The sequence below is a fragment of the Littorina saxatilis genome, linkage group LG11 (genome assembly GCF_037325665.1).
Source record: "Littorina saxatilis isolate snail1 linkage group LG11, US_GU_Lsax_2.0, whole genome shotgun sequence".
Lineage (NCBI taxonomy): Eukaryota > Metazoa > Mollusca > Gastropoda > Littorinimorpha > Littorinidae > Littorina > Littorina saxatilis.
In genome coordinates this window covers 4,380,362-4,395,361 of record NC_090255.1, presented here as the reverse complement: position 1 = coordinate 4,395,361, position 15,000 = coordinate 4,380,362, and the positions used below count along the sequence as shown (strand labels likewise).

The window sequence follows — 15,000 nt, the reverse complement described above, 5'->3', positions numbered from 1 at the left end:
GCACAGAAAATTTTAGCGTTCTAGCTTGTCTTTCAGGAAAGTTATGCTCATTCTACAGAACATGCTCCAAACGCCGCTGCAGGCAAACTTGAACTCGCCGCGCAAAGTTATCAATCACCCGCACACACTCCTGTTGCGAGATTCTGCGAATGGTTGAATTGTGATGGCTCTCTTGAGTTCTGTGATTGTCTGTGGGTTGTTCCTGTAGATGTTGTCTTTCAGGAACCCCCAAAGATAGAAATCGCGCTGACCGAAGTCTCTGGAACTGTACTTGCACATCTCTGTATGATTTTGTGCGAAAATAGGTCTCTATGCAAAACGTCCGTTGATCATTTGTATAGTTCATTGTGAGAACAGCTTTTATTTCATCCAACCATGCAGTAGATTAGCTTGACTCACCTCAAAAAGAAAGAAAAAAAGTTAAAATTGACAAAGTTATTCAATTTTGTTTGGGTACTCTTTTTTTTGTGTTACTGTACCCGATTCTGTCTGTGTGTGTGTCTGTCTGTTTGTCTGTGTGTGTGTCTGTCTGTCTGTTTGTGTGTCTGTCTGTTTGTGTGTCTGTCTGTCCGTCCGTCCGTCCGTCCGTTTGTCTGTCCGTCATTCTGTCTGTCCGCTACTCAGAACTGAGAAGGGTTTTCTTTCTCTTTTTCTAAACATAGCTTACGAGGCTCCCAGTCCACCGCCACGCTCGGGCCCCCATCGTTACCAATTCATCCTTTACACACTCGACTTGCTTGTTCCATTAGACCAAGTTCCCGGTAGCAGAAGTGGCTTTAACCTTGCACGTTTCATCACTGGCCTTGGTCTGGGTAACTCTGACCCTGTGGCTTCGTTCCAGTTTACTGCCGAGAACTGAAACGAGAATGCTGCTTACAAGGAACAAAGAGAGTTTTGGGAGAGAAAAATGAAAGACGAAATAAATAGACAAAGAGAAGTCGAAGGTGAAATGCTTGCTAAGTAAAAAAGAAAAAGACAGATGTAGCGTTGAAACTGAGTGTCAGATGATATTCGCGTGTGCGAAGGTGTCCCATCATTATGTGTAGCGATGATTTGAGATTGTAGTTGATAACGATCGATTTACAGGGTGGTCCAAAAAAACCGCCCTATTTTCATTTTGATCTCATTTTTGACTGCTAAGAGCGATTTAGAAAATTTCTTCACCAAACAATAGCAGAATCATGGAAAATCATGTCTTGCAAATTTGTTTGAAATTGGTTTGTCCTTAGTAGTTGATAATCTGCTCCATCCAGTGTCCTCTTCGTAGAAGAACTGCTGCAACACGAACGTTGAAATTGTCCATGACTCGTCCAATCATGTCAGCTGTCAGCTTGTATGCGCCTGTTAACCCGTGATTTGTAAAAATGTAAAATCATTTTACAAATCACGTCAAACCTAAAACCTCGATTTGTAAAAATGTAAAAATATCGCATTCCACAAAGTAATGCATGCCTTTTATTATTATTAATTTTTCTTGTTTAGAGCCTCTACGTTGAGTGGTGGGGGTGGTTTTAGTTCCACATCCCATTTTGGTGCAATCCCATTTTGCCGCCGTCCCATTTTTTGCCCCATCCCATTTTCGCGACATTTCACAAGACAAGCGTCATTTTACTAACATGTCATAACAATAGCGCGACATCCCATTTTGACACTATATCCCATTTGGCCGCCATGCTGTTTCACCGCATTCCATTTCGCCCCCATCCCATTGTCGCGACATTTCACAAGCCAAGCGTCATTTTACTACCGTGTCATAACAATAGCGCGCCATCCCATTTTGACACCATCCCATTTGGCCGCCATCCCATTTTTTATTTATTCTTCTTGCCAAGCCTCACTATACTACTATACTGCGTTATTCAACTAGGAAGACATTCCGTTTACGCCAAATCCCATTTTTGCCACAATCCAAAATGTCGCGAAATAGGGATGGCGGCGAAATGGCATAGCATGGCGACAAAATGGAATGTGGCGCTAGTGGTATGACACGGTGGTAAAATGACACTTGGCCTGTGAAATGTCGCGAAAATGGGATGGGGGCAAAATGGGATAACGGCGAAACGGGATTGCGCCAAAATGGGATGTGGAGCTAATGGTACATGACATGGTGGTAAAATGACACTTGGCCTGTAAAATGTCGCGAAAATGGGATGGGGGCGAAATGGGCTAACGGCGAAACGGGATTGCGCCAAAATGGGATGTGGAGCTAATGGTACATGATAATTATGGTGGTAAAATGACACTTGGCCTGAGAAATGTCGCCAAAATGGGATGGGGGCGAATTGGGATAACGGCGAAACGGGACTAATAGATCCCTTTTTGGGATTGACTTTGCGGTAGTGCGCCATGAGAGTCCATGTGAACAAAGTTTGTCAGTTAGCTTACTATGAATTAAGGAAAATTAGCACCATCCGTCACTATCTTTCACAACAGGCCACTCAGACTCTTGTTACTTCACTTGTTCTGTCTCGTCTAGACTATAGAAATTCTCTTCTTGCCGGCATCCCTGACACTCTACTCAACAAGCTCCAAAAGGTTCAAAATAGTGCTGCTAGGTTAGTTTTTAGATGTCCCAAGAGAACTCACACCACTCCACTCCTTCGTGCCCTGCACTGGCTCCCCATCGCTCAGAGGATAGATTATAAACTTAGTAGTATGCGTTACAACGTCTTCAACCAAACTGCACCACATGCACTCACAGAAATTCTCACAGTCCACACTCCTTCTAGATCCCTCCGTTCATCTGCTGACACAAAAATGCTCAAAGTTCCCCGACGCAATAAGAAAACTCAAGGACAACGTGCCTTCTCCTACATCGGCCCTGTAACCTGGAATAGCCTGCCTCTCTCTGTCCGTGATTCTGATACCCCGACCCAGTTCAAAAGCTCCCTCAAGACCCACCTTTTCCGATCCGCCTTTTCTGCTGATCAGTGAGAAGCAGTTACTTCACCTTGTACAAAATGTTTGGCACCGATGTATAATATTCTTTTAGAGTTTTTAATAATGTACAGTTAGATATTTCCTTTATTATCCTTTATTTTGTACTTGTTTTTATTATTATTATTATTTTTCGTACGGTTGATTGTGTGGAATGTAAGGTTGTGAGATTGTTATGTACGAGTGTATGCATGAAGCGCCTTTGTAAACGCCACGAGCTTCCCTTTGGGAAGGTGTGCGCGTATAAATAACCATTATTATTATTATTATTATTAGTGCGACTCTGTCACTGCTAGCTTTCCACTGGGAGGAAGCGACCGGAATTTCCCAATGATGGGACATCCTTGTAATAAAAAAAAAATATATATAAAAAATCTTAAAATTAACAGATTCGCGCTACCCCAAAAGTCAAGGGATTTCGTTTTTGTCCCTTGCAAAAACGTGATTTGTAAAAATGTTTACAAATAGCGGGGCGCGCCCCGTGATTTGTAAATTTGTTTACATTTTTACAAATCACGGGTTAACAGCGCCTGATTTCCCTTCCGATGTCGTCCTACAGAGCTGCCAGGTTCTGGGAATTGCCGTATATTCTGTCCTGGGTACCCCCACAGAAAGTAGTCGGGTGGGTTGCGATCAGGGGAATAAGGTGGCCAAGGGAAGTCAGTGCGTCGTGAAATGAGCCTATCGCCAGGGAAGAGGAGGCTGGATAGAGATTAAGTGGATAATGTGTTGCTGTAAGATTATTGTTACGTTATTTTGTTAGAATGTATGTGTATTTGGTGTTTAAATAGTATGGTTTTATTCATAGCTGATATGTACAGCGCGGAGAGCATAGTTTACTGTGGTTTGTGCTATATAAGCTGTCATTATTAGTATTATTATATTATTATATTATCAACTGCTAAGGATCGACAGACCAATTTCTACCAAAATGTGCATGACATAATTTGCCATCATTCTGCTTTTGTTTGGTGAAGAAATGTTCTAAATATCTCTTTGCAGTCAAAAATGAGATCAAAAAGAAAATAGGGCGCTGTTTTTGGACCGCCTTGTATTTGAATTGTGTATTGTGTACGTGATTTTGTGTTTCCATTTATTCAGAGTTTGTTTGTTTTTAAATGTGTATTGTTGCTATATTATATTCAAGATTGATTGTAAGGCGCTTATGTGTATTGTTGCTGTTATTAAGATTATTATATTCAAGATTGATTGTAACTGCTTGGAACTATTTTAGGATTTGCGCCCTATAAATACCCTTATTATTATTTAAGTTATTGAGACATCACAGTGCGCTAAGAGATTTATAGAGCAAATCGAGAAAATGAATTATTGAACGAAGCGCGTAGCGGTGAGTTTAATAATCATTTTTGAGATTTGCTCTATAAATCTTTTAGCGCACTGTGATAGTTTCAATAACGATATTGTCAGTACCGCAAGAGAAAAAACAAGATTCACAACGCACATTTTGCTACGCGCATTTGGACTAGGCATAACAGCGTGGCCAGGTCGTGTTGAATCCACTTTTGTGTGTGCTATCTCAAGTTTGTCGTGCTTTCTGTCATTGTTTTAATTTCTGTTGGTAAATTCCAGCGTGTAGCATTAATCTAAAAAGTGAAGTTCATAGAGACCTAATTTTAACTCGAAGAAAGGACTGTGAGCTTAGTTGTTTGCGATTCGAAAGTGACTTTCGCGCTTCGACCGATTGACTGTGCGGAGTGACGCCCCCTAATTTGACTCCCAGGCCTGTTCGATTGTTAGCTTTTAAAAAAAATAAATGTAGTATTTTTCTCGTGTTGTATGTTGTACTATCTGATTTGAATTTGTGACTAATATAAGTTTAAGAATCAGTGGATAACTCGATGTTTGCCCAGTGGTATTGGTTCATTGCATCAAGCCCACAGTTTGGGTCATTCTTAATTTACACTATATACATATGTTTATAGACTCTATGAGATGTGTTTATTTAACATTATTATCCGATTCAGAATTCATTTCTAATTTGGACGACATGTTTGTGTGTGTGTTTGTGTGTGTGTTTGTGTGTGTGTGTGTGTGTGTGTGTGTGTGTGTGTGTGTGTGCGTGCGTGCATGTGTGTGTTCGTTTGTGTGTGTGTGTTAATTCGAATGTTGTTAGTCTTATGCTGTTTTTGACCTTGTTGCTCTTGTGGATGTATTTCGTGTATTGCGGTTTTTCCTTCCTATACTTTCCCTTTCTATAGATCCCCGTATCGTCCGCGTTATCAGATATGATATTGCTTTCAAGAGCACGTGTATTGCGGTTTTTCCTTCCTATACCTTCTCTTTCTATAGATCCCCGTATCGTCCGCGTTATCAGATATGATATTGCTTTCAAGAGCACGTGTATTGCGGTTTTTCCTTCCTATACTTTCCCTTTCTATAGATCCCCGTATCGTCCGCGTTATCAGATATGATATTGCTTTCAAGAGCACGTGTATTGCGGTTTTTCCTTCCTATACTTTCCCTTTCTATAGATCCCCGTATCGTCCGCGTTATCAGACATGATATTGCTTTCAAGAGCACGTGTATTGCGGTTTTTCCTTCCTATACTTTCCCTTTTTATAGATCCCCGTATCGTCCGCGTTATCAGATATGATATTGCTTTCAAGAGCACGTGTATTGCGGTTTTTCCTTCCTATACTTTCCCTTTTTATAGATCCCCGTATCGTCCGCGTTATCAGACATGATATTGCTTTCAAGAGCACGTGTATTGCGGTTTTTCCTTCCTATACCTTCTCTTTCTATAGATCCCCGTATCGTCCGCGTTATCAGACATGATATTGCTTTCAAGAGCACGTGTATTGCGGTTTTTCCTTCCTATACTTTCCCTTTTTATAGATCCCCGTATCGTCCGCGTTATCAGACATGATATTGCTTTCAAGAGCACGTGTATTGCGGTTTTTCCTTCCTATACTTTCCCTTTCTATAGATCCCCGTATCGTCCGCGTTATCAGACATGATATTGCTTTCAAGAGCACGTGTATTAGCTTTGCTTGTTGTGCTCCACTTCTTAGTGCGATTGTATGCGGCATTGTTATCTGTATTTTTCTGGAATAAATTGTTTAAAACAAGACTTGTAGGACAGTGCTTTCGTTTCAGAGGTTGAATTGTGAAGGATTCTTAGCTTGTTTAAAGAGCTTGCCGAGACGAGTCAAACTTTGAAACTGTTGTCAAAACAATATTATTTATATTATTTTAATGGTTTTACTGTTTGTACTGACTATGGAACTAAAATAGAATGCTTAAAGGAAAAGTCCAAGGTTTTTAAATATGCCCAAAAACTTGAAAATCGAATGCCAAATGTTACAAACATCTCTGGAAAAATATTTTAAAAATTGAAAAAAAATTGTTGTTGTTGTAGTTCAAGATTTAGTGTTGCGGGGCTAACCAAGACAAGTCGCCTGGGGTCAAGTAGTGGTCACGTGGTTTTCGGTGCACTGTGACGTCGGTGCACTGTGACGTCACAAGTTATTGTGTTGATTCTACCACTAGTACCAGCTTGATTTTCACACAGAAAAGTCACCACTGTATGCCCGAAAAGAATGCCTCGGTGGAGAGCAGCCGCAAACTGCAACAACTCGTCAATGTCCCCAGGCATTTCATAGCACACTTTCCCTCATAAAACTCTGAGTCTCTTGTGGAAATGGAAGAGCTGTGTGCAGCACAAGCGTGCAGATTTCAAAGTGTCGGGCACTTTCTGGACACAGATTTCGCCATTTTTCTGCAGCACAAAAGTTGGCGTTTCATCCCTGAAACAAATGTTTTGACCCCTGGCAGTGTCTTCCCTTCATAAAAGTACGGAGAGGGCATTATTACGACGAGCCATCGAAACTCCGAGGCGACATACGAACAGCGGATTATCTCACAAGAAGGAATGCGTTGAAGGTCAGAGTACATGCTTTTATTTTCATGCATACGTAAACATTGTTTTGCTGCGCAGCGAATACGAATTGGTGCAGAACAGTGTGTCTGGGTCCAGCTGATATTCGCTGGAGTACAGATGCGCCACAGGCTAGATCTACAGAGTTACAGAACGGTCTGAGCTGAGCTAAGAGTAAGAGTAAAAAGTAGTCAGGGTTGAGGACACGTAAGACAATGCGTGTGTCACGTTATCTATTCTATTCAGTCGCAAACTATCCCCTGATATCAATTCATGAAATTGGCAGCGTTTGCTGGAATCATGGTTTAATGCTATTTTTACCAGATCTAAACTTTTGGTGGATGTGCAACCGGTAAGGTAAACAGACACCTGCATGCTAGAGACAAGAAGATTACGAATTGTGCAGGGAATTAATCTTTCTGCATTGACTTAGAGACGCAAAACCAGTCTAATTGCTACAACATGGATACACATCCAGACGACTTCCAGAGGGTGTCTAAATGTTCAGTGTACTGTATAGATCAGAAGCATACTTTCGAATTGATTTATACTCACACTCATTTTCTCTCTTCTTTTACTTCCAGACCTTTCATCATCACTCACGGCCACTGGTCAGAACAGGTCACTAGACACTGACACCGTGACCATTCCAGATTTCCCGGTTCTCCGTGATCATAACGCAACTGTTGACCAGTCCTGTTCCTACCGTCCAGAATCACCACAGGAGAAAACCAACGTGCCATTCATCGTAAGATTTTTGTTTTGTTTTGAAAATTAGTGCCTTATTCTAGCTTTGCAAAAAAACGAGAAAGTGTCTTTGACAGATACCATCCAAATAATACATTATGAAAACAAGTACAAGTTCATTTCTACTCATGTTAATCGTTTATGCTTTCTGTGCTGAGCGACATATGGATTGAATTTCTTTCGTAACTCACCTCCCGTCAACCTGCAAAACTATATCTGTCGAAGTAGTCTCAAATAAAGTTAGTATGCTTCCGAATAAATAAGGCCAAAAAAAAAAAAAAGGTCTGTTTACGGTAACATAGGCCCAAAAAATAGGGTCGGTAGGTCGGGATTTTTTTTATTTTTTTATTTTTTTTCCAAAAAACCATATTTGTACGTTATTTTGCACAAAAAAAAAAACCAAGATTTTTTTTTTTTCCCCCAAACGCCAAAAAAAAGTCTAGGGTCGGGCGAAAAAAATAGGGTCGGTCGGGTTACCGTAAACAGACCTATTTTTTTTTTGGCCTAATATAAAAAAAAGGGTATTTTCTGAAATTTTTAATTATAGACCAAAACAAAACATTCACGAGTATGTTGTTGACCTGATGGTCTTTATGGTAGACAGCAAGAGTTGCATGTTCAAGAAGTTTAAGCAGTACATTTGAAAGAGCAAGGTAATTTAAGGTGGTATAATTTTAATGGTAGGTTCCACTGTATAAAGGCGACATGGAGGGTATCTTTGACGGACTCATTCAACATTCATACCCATGCACATCACCTCAAACACATAAGCTTTGTTCTTGAGTCAAATTTATTGGCTTCATAAATATTGTGAATTTGTGTCCGTTTGCAGATTGGCTTATCTATGAATTTTTTCGAAAATATCTTGCGATCTACGTACGCATAATGTAACACGTGAAGAAGAACATAAAAAGTTCGTCAAAAGGAATCTAATTTGCATTTCAACCCATTTGCCTTCCTTATTGTTAATTTTTTCTTCATAAAGACTACTTGAAATAAACAAAATGTTTAACCATTTCAAGGCCTCTGAACACGTTTAAAAAAAATGCAGGTCTTTGCTCACTATATCAGATCTGCCAAGGCTCAGTTTACACAGGAAAAATCATCTGTCGACTTGAACACATACCAATAATCAACAGCCTCACTGCTTCTTGGAGCTGGATTTTGTGTGTGGAATGAATTACACATGTGGCGTTTTAGAATATAATTCATAGAAGATGTACATTCGTTCAGAAAGGCTTTGATTTAATAATTAGGTCTTCGTGATGTTCTCTTAAAATAACTAACATGTGTTCCCTTTACCGGGCCTCTGAACCAGTTTTGTGAATATGCAGGTTAAACTCGTGCTTTTTCTGTGTTATCAGTGTATTTCTCATCCAGGCATGGATGCGTGCTCTTAAATGGACAGCCCTTCCCGTGTAAACGATTGGGTTCAAAATCTCAAATCTTACCAGGCTTTTACATGGGATATGGCCATCCTTCCGTTTTGAAAAATACCAGAACTGAACACTCTGTATGGGTACTCTCTTTGGGAATGTAGAATTTTATTAATTAATTTCTTTAACGCCACACGTGTAAAACATTCCCTAAAAAAATCCCGGCAGCTCCAAAAACCAGTCAGGATGTTTATTCCTGGTATATGTTCAAGTCAAGAGATTTTATTTTCTGTAAAAGTCTTCGCAGATCTGTGTAGTGAGCAATCCTGTTTTGAAAAAGGACGTGCCTTTAAGCCTGTATAGACGGTTTGATTGTTGAGATACCAGGTGGCAATGACCGCACGGGCGGCAAGAGGTAGTAATGCACAGATGACAACAAACCGACCTGCATTTAAAAAAAAAGTTAGGAGGCGTTGATAGGGGGAAACATTTTGTCAGAATCTTTATGAAGAAATAATGAACGAGAAGAAAGTCTGGCCTTGAAGTAAATGCAAATTAAACTATGTATACTTTTGAAAAACTTTTTCTGTTCTTATTCACATGTTAAAATGTGTGCAGAGATCGTTAGTTACTTCCAAACAACCATGTTTCAGGCAACAGGCAAACGGACAATACTGGACACAGGCTATGCTGACCGGCTCATGGACTGACTACCTGATGCAGGAGTAGACCAACAGTGGAAAAAGTCGGGAACAAAATGTTGCAGAATGTGAACCATGTACCGGACCACGTGACAACCCAGTATCATCTTCAAACCATGCAGGAATCTGTTCAACACAGTCACACGATTTGTAAAAGTATATTTCAGCCTTCTGTAGCTCAGGGAGTTTGAACCCCACTCTTCATCCGTTTGGGAAAGTATTCTGATTGTTTTGACTGCACAGGTTGGTAATGGTATACTCTGATGCTTCTGCCGAGAAACCCCACTCGCTAGCGCACCAGCTGCCTGTTATGGGTAAGCGACGTGCCTGTATTTCCTGCAAAGCAAGACAGAATAAAACAGCAGCTTAGTTTGAGCTTTTAAGACATTCGTACCAGAGAAAACGTGTACGTGTTTGTTTGGAGAGGATGGATAGAATCATAAGACACGCTGTGTCTATGTGACGTAGAGCAGGTTTTCAAATTCATGCTGAAGCACTGTGTGATCGCTATTTTTTGGGGCATATATCTTACCTTGATTTCAGATAGACTGGGAACCGAAATGAGGATGTTTACATGAATAAACTATGCTGATATGTATGTGTTTAGAAATAAAGAATAGTTTTAATGATATATGATGGTGTTGTTTTTTTAACCCAATGTGATATTTTTGTATTTGAAAACAAATTGTACACTCTGTTGTCAATTTTACTTTCAGATAAATAAATCTATCATAATGGAAATCATCTGTTTGTGTTGTGTTACTTACCCATTTTGATCAATGTTGAGTCGTCCATATTCCTGTGTGTTCGCATAGTATGCAGTTTGAAGGTAGTAGATGTCCGAGCAAACATAGGAGGATGTGCTGTTAGGCTGTCTATCTCCTCATCCATGTTTTCCAGATAATATTTGAATTTCGTTCCCTCTTGGAGTTTCTGCACTGACACCTGATAAGCAAAATACACGTATCACTCTGTGATCATGGCAACAATAATCATCTGTATGCCCCGTTCAAAAATTACTTTGAGATTCTAAGGTATACACAGAAATTGTACTGGATCACAAAAACAACACGAACAGTAGTACATGTATATATATTCAGTTTAAAAATTCATGCAATGAGAGTCAATAACCCGATTTAACCCCAGGTAGATTCAGGGTCCCACTGACTGAATCTCATATGGTTGCTTTTCGGCACACACCACACATTTTTAATGGAACTGTGAGGTTTTGTTAATACAGTAAAATAATATAGTAGCAACGTACTGTCTGTTCGTGACGTTTGAGAATACCGATCTATGGGTTCTGCGCGAACTTAGAATCCGGTTTCATTCTAGAATGGACCGGGTCCAGGTTGGAATTCTAACCCTGCGCAAGTACAGGGGTGCCATTCTAGAATGAAACCCTTGAATAAAGGGGGCCGTAATGTTTGTAGGTAAGACAGAGTTGTCTTCCCTTGAATTATCTCCACCTGCACATTCCCTTTGATAAAATGGGGCTGATTTGTCTACCCCTGAAAAAAATCCTTTGGCGATCTTGTGAATGTCATGTCATGTCAAGAAAGTTGACACTCCTGAGTACGCAATAAACAAAGGCAGACCATAGCAAGGGGGACTACCAGGGCGGTATTGTTTGCAGGGCAGTTGTTTTTGTGATGAGAGCCGGTTGCCGCGCCGCTTGCAATGTCAGCGCTGTCTCCCTCTCGGAAATGTCCGGTTTTTTGACAATTTTTTTGACAGACAGACAGACAGACGGTCAGACCGACTAACCGACAGACAGACTAACAGAAGGACAGAGTGAGTTATAGAGCTGTTGTCACAGGTTTAAAAAAAGTTGACATTATATCTTCACAATTCAGAAGACCAACTTCATGTATATGAATAAGATTAAAAGTTACAAGCGAGATCGGCAAAACACTGTCAGTCCGGAAATTTCCGTTCGTAGCGATCAGTGCTGAGTGTCTCTCAAAATCGTAATCACTGACTTTCAGAACATCACAATCCCAATTCACGATGTCTTTGAGTAAAGTGTAAAAAAACCCGAAAAAACCCCAACCAAACACACAAAAAACAAAAACAAACAGAAAATCCACATTTGTGGCTTTGGTTGTGTGATAGTCTAACTGAAATGACTATTCCAACTTGGACCCAAATTCCAACCTTGCGCACGGCCGATTCTAGAATGGACCAGCAACAAGGGTTTCATTCTAGAATGGCACCCCTGTACTTGCGCAGGGTTAGAATTCCAACCTGGACCCGGTCCATTCTAGAATGAAACCGGATTCTAAGTTCGCGCAGAACATATGCACGAACGCATTGTCTTTTTGTAGTGTGACTGTCCGACATTGCGTACTCCTAAAAATCAATGATCAAAAAGTTTGAACTGCTGTAATCGTGTTTCAGCATAATATATGTCTGACAGTGCTTATTTGCTTCCAAAACGGCTTGCGATATCACTAGCCATCAGCGTTTCGCCACTGCTCAGAAAATCTTATGATTTCAGATCTAGTTTGAGATCGGAAATCACGTGTGCTCGTTTAAAAAACTAAATTCATTTATTACTTCCCTTTGACCGTTTCGCAAGAAAAATGTCAGGATCACTATTAGTATTAGCACATGAAAGCAGCCCACCGCCATTTCAAAAAAGTTTCACTGTTTAGTAGTGTCGATGTCATGTAGTGTTTTACTGTCGCAAATAAAAATACCAGGATAATTGCAGTTTTGTCCGCAAGAAACAGACTTTGCGCAATGTTAACTTGCTGTCTACATGTTTTGTTGTGTGACTGAAACATTACTCAGAATTCCAAGAGAAAATAAGGATAGTCGCGTGTGAACATCACTGTGGAAACATTTATTCTAAACTGGGCAGTTCAAGGACGAAATCCTTGATTAAAGATAGGAAAATAAACAACACCAGATGCCTGAAATAATAGCATAAATCAATGATCTTTACATGCTTACAGATCTGTGGAAGCACATCAACTGATCTGTGAAAAACACACCTCACGTCGATCTGGCATGCAAGAGGTAGCGACTACGGACTAGTAGTGTGTCAACATCACAACAAAGAGAATCACATACCATTTCCTTGTGGCCTCGCCAGCATTTTGACGACGAAGAGGCTCAAACGGGCACGCTAAAACCTCAGGCTGGCTGAAAACCGGTCCGTATTCCACTTGTCTTCCTCACTGCTTGAGCCGGCCATGTTTGTTGTTCAAGGCTCGTGACGTAGCACACGTATGTGCACAAGGTCATGAGCCAAGACTGCGCGCGCGATGGAACGATTCAGAACAACCAAAAAACGAGTCAAAGTATACTTTTTGGATTTCTGTGTTCATTTTTACACACGCATTTGTGGTTGATGAATTAAGAGGGTCAACATATCAAAAGTGACCCTAAACCTTGGACTTTTCCTTTAAGATTTCAAAACGCAATTTCCTTGAATTGGAGTAGTTAAAGAGTTACCGAAAAATGAAAAGGTTGAAATAAAAAGATCTTGTTTTGTTTTGAGGAAGAAACACCCGACAAGGCGCTTGGCTGATCACAAGCACAATTCAGTACTGGTGTAAAGCGAAGTAGAGGTCAAAGTATTACTCAGAGTTGTAACACACACACACACACACACACACACACACACACACACTACACACACACACACACACACACACACACACTACACACACACACACACACACACACACACACACACACACTACACACACACACACACACTACACACACACACTACACGCACACACACACACACACACTACACACACACACACACACACACTACTACACACACACACACACACACACACACACACACACACACACACACACACACACACACTACACACACACACACACACACACACACACACTACACACACACACACACACACACACACACACACACACACACACACACACACACACACACACACACACACTACACACACACACACACACACACACACTACACACACACACTACACGCACACACACACACACACACACTACACACACACACACACACACACACTACACACACACACACACACACACACACACACACACACACACACACACACACACTACACACACACACACACACACACACACACACACACACTACACACACACACACACACACACACACACACACACACACACACACACACACACACACACTACACACACACACACACACACACACACACACACACACACACACACACACACACACACACACACACACACACACACACACACACACACACACACATTTTTGTTAAAACTTCCTGCAAGGGACACAACTTGTCATGCACGACGCAGATGTTAACGAAGAGTTATGCCTCTAAGGATGTAAAGAGAATTTTCTTGTTCATATTCTTTTTTCGTTTTGTTATTCAGATGGTGATTTGCTCTTTTCAAAACAGAAACACACACACACACACACACACACACACACACACACACACACACACACATAAACACACACACACACACACACTACACTCAAGCCGGCTTTATTCGTGGTCCGAACTTGATCCCGGAACTAATAGGTTAAATGACAGCGACAAATGTTTGATAAGCCCACAGTAACGAGGCTTGTCGGCATGGTCCCTTTCTCGGACAAAAGTCTACCACCTTGTTAAAGTGTTGACGCGTTACGCTGCTATGCGTACCAGACATTTGTTAGGGCCGGATCCAATACCATGACACTATTATAAGCTCCATCGCTGTCAGTTGTCAGGCGGTGTTTTTGGTTTGGGGTCAGGTGAACACCGTGTTATTAATTATGTGTGTGTGTGTGTGTGTGTGTGTGTGTGTGTGTGTGTGTGTGTGTGTGTTTGTTTGTGCCGTGTGTGTGTGTGTGTGTGTATATATGTGTGGGTGTGTGTGTGTATGTGTGTGGGTGTGTGTGCGTGCGTGTGTGTGTGTGTGTGTGTGTGTGTGTGTGTGTGTGTGTGTGTGGGAATAGAATATGTATAGGTTACAACACGAGTGGTTTTTTATATGGCTTGTATTTCAGTCAAGACCCAGCGGATGAATATCATCGGGAGACACGAGCCTCTGGCGAGTGGCTCTCGATTGATATTCCCGCTGGGTCTTGACTGAAATACAAGCCATATAAAAAACCACGAGTGTTGTAATCTGTATATCCCATTCTACCATCAAACACAAAGTGTAGACTACTAGCGGCACTGTTGCGATCTGTGGAGTGTGAAACAATGTTGCCAGCGAGACTTGGCCCTTTTGCAACCTTAAACTAAGTGACCGTCGCTGAAAAAATAAAACGAATGAGTGCATCGATAAGTACGCGGTAACACTACTTTCA

At 41.0% G+C, this 15,000-nt stretch overlaps 1 protein-coding gene and 2 long non-coding RNA genes across 5 annotated transcripts in view; 2 read left to right on the top strand and 1 right to left on the bottom strand.

Moving 5' to 3' along the window:
* The window catches only part of LOC138979447 (protein D2-like), a 19,856-nt gene extending 13,828 nt beyond the window's left edge, over positions 1-6,028 (top strand). For both annotated transcript variants that reach the window (XM_070352171.1, XM_070352170.1), the window contains one exon: positions 663-6,028. In XM_070352171.1, the coding sequence (XP_070208272.1) occupies positions 663-859 (197 nt within the window). In that variant the 3' untranslated portion in view covers positions 860-6,028. The remainder of the gene's footprint in view (positions 1-662) is intronic.
* A 198-nt stretch (positions 6,029-6,226) lies between these two features.
* Positions 6,227-10,290, top strand: LOC138979453 (uncharacterized). Of its 2 annotated transcripts, XR_011460036.1 has the most exons (3): positions 6,227-6,840; positions 7,420-7,583; positions 9,612-10,290. It is a non-coding gene; the product is annotated as an uncharacterized lncRNA (long non-coding RNA). The 2 variants fall into 2 exon arrangements; XR_011460037.1 differs by lacking the exon at positions 6,227-6,840 and having other exon boundaries at positions 6,963-7,583.
* On the bottom strand, positions 8,355-13,084 carry LOC138979451 (uncharacterized). The gene is made up of 3 exons (XR_011460033.1): positions 12,738-13,084; positions 10,427-10,604; positions 8,355-9,995 (listed from the first exon to the last, which is right to left on the bottom strand). It is a non-coding gene; the product is annotated as an uncharacterized lncRNA (long non-coding RNA).
* Positions 13,085-15,000: the final 1,916 nt, after the last annotated feature.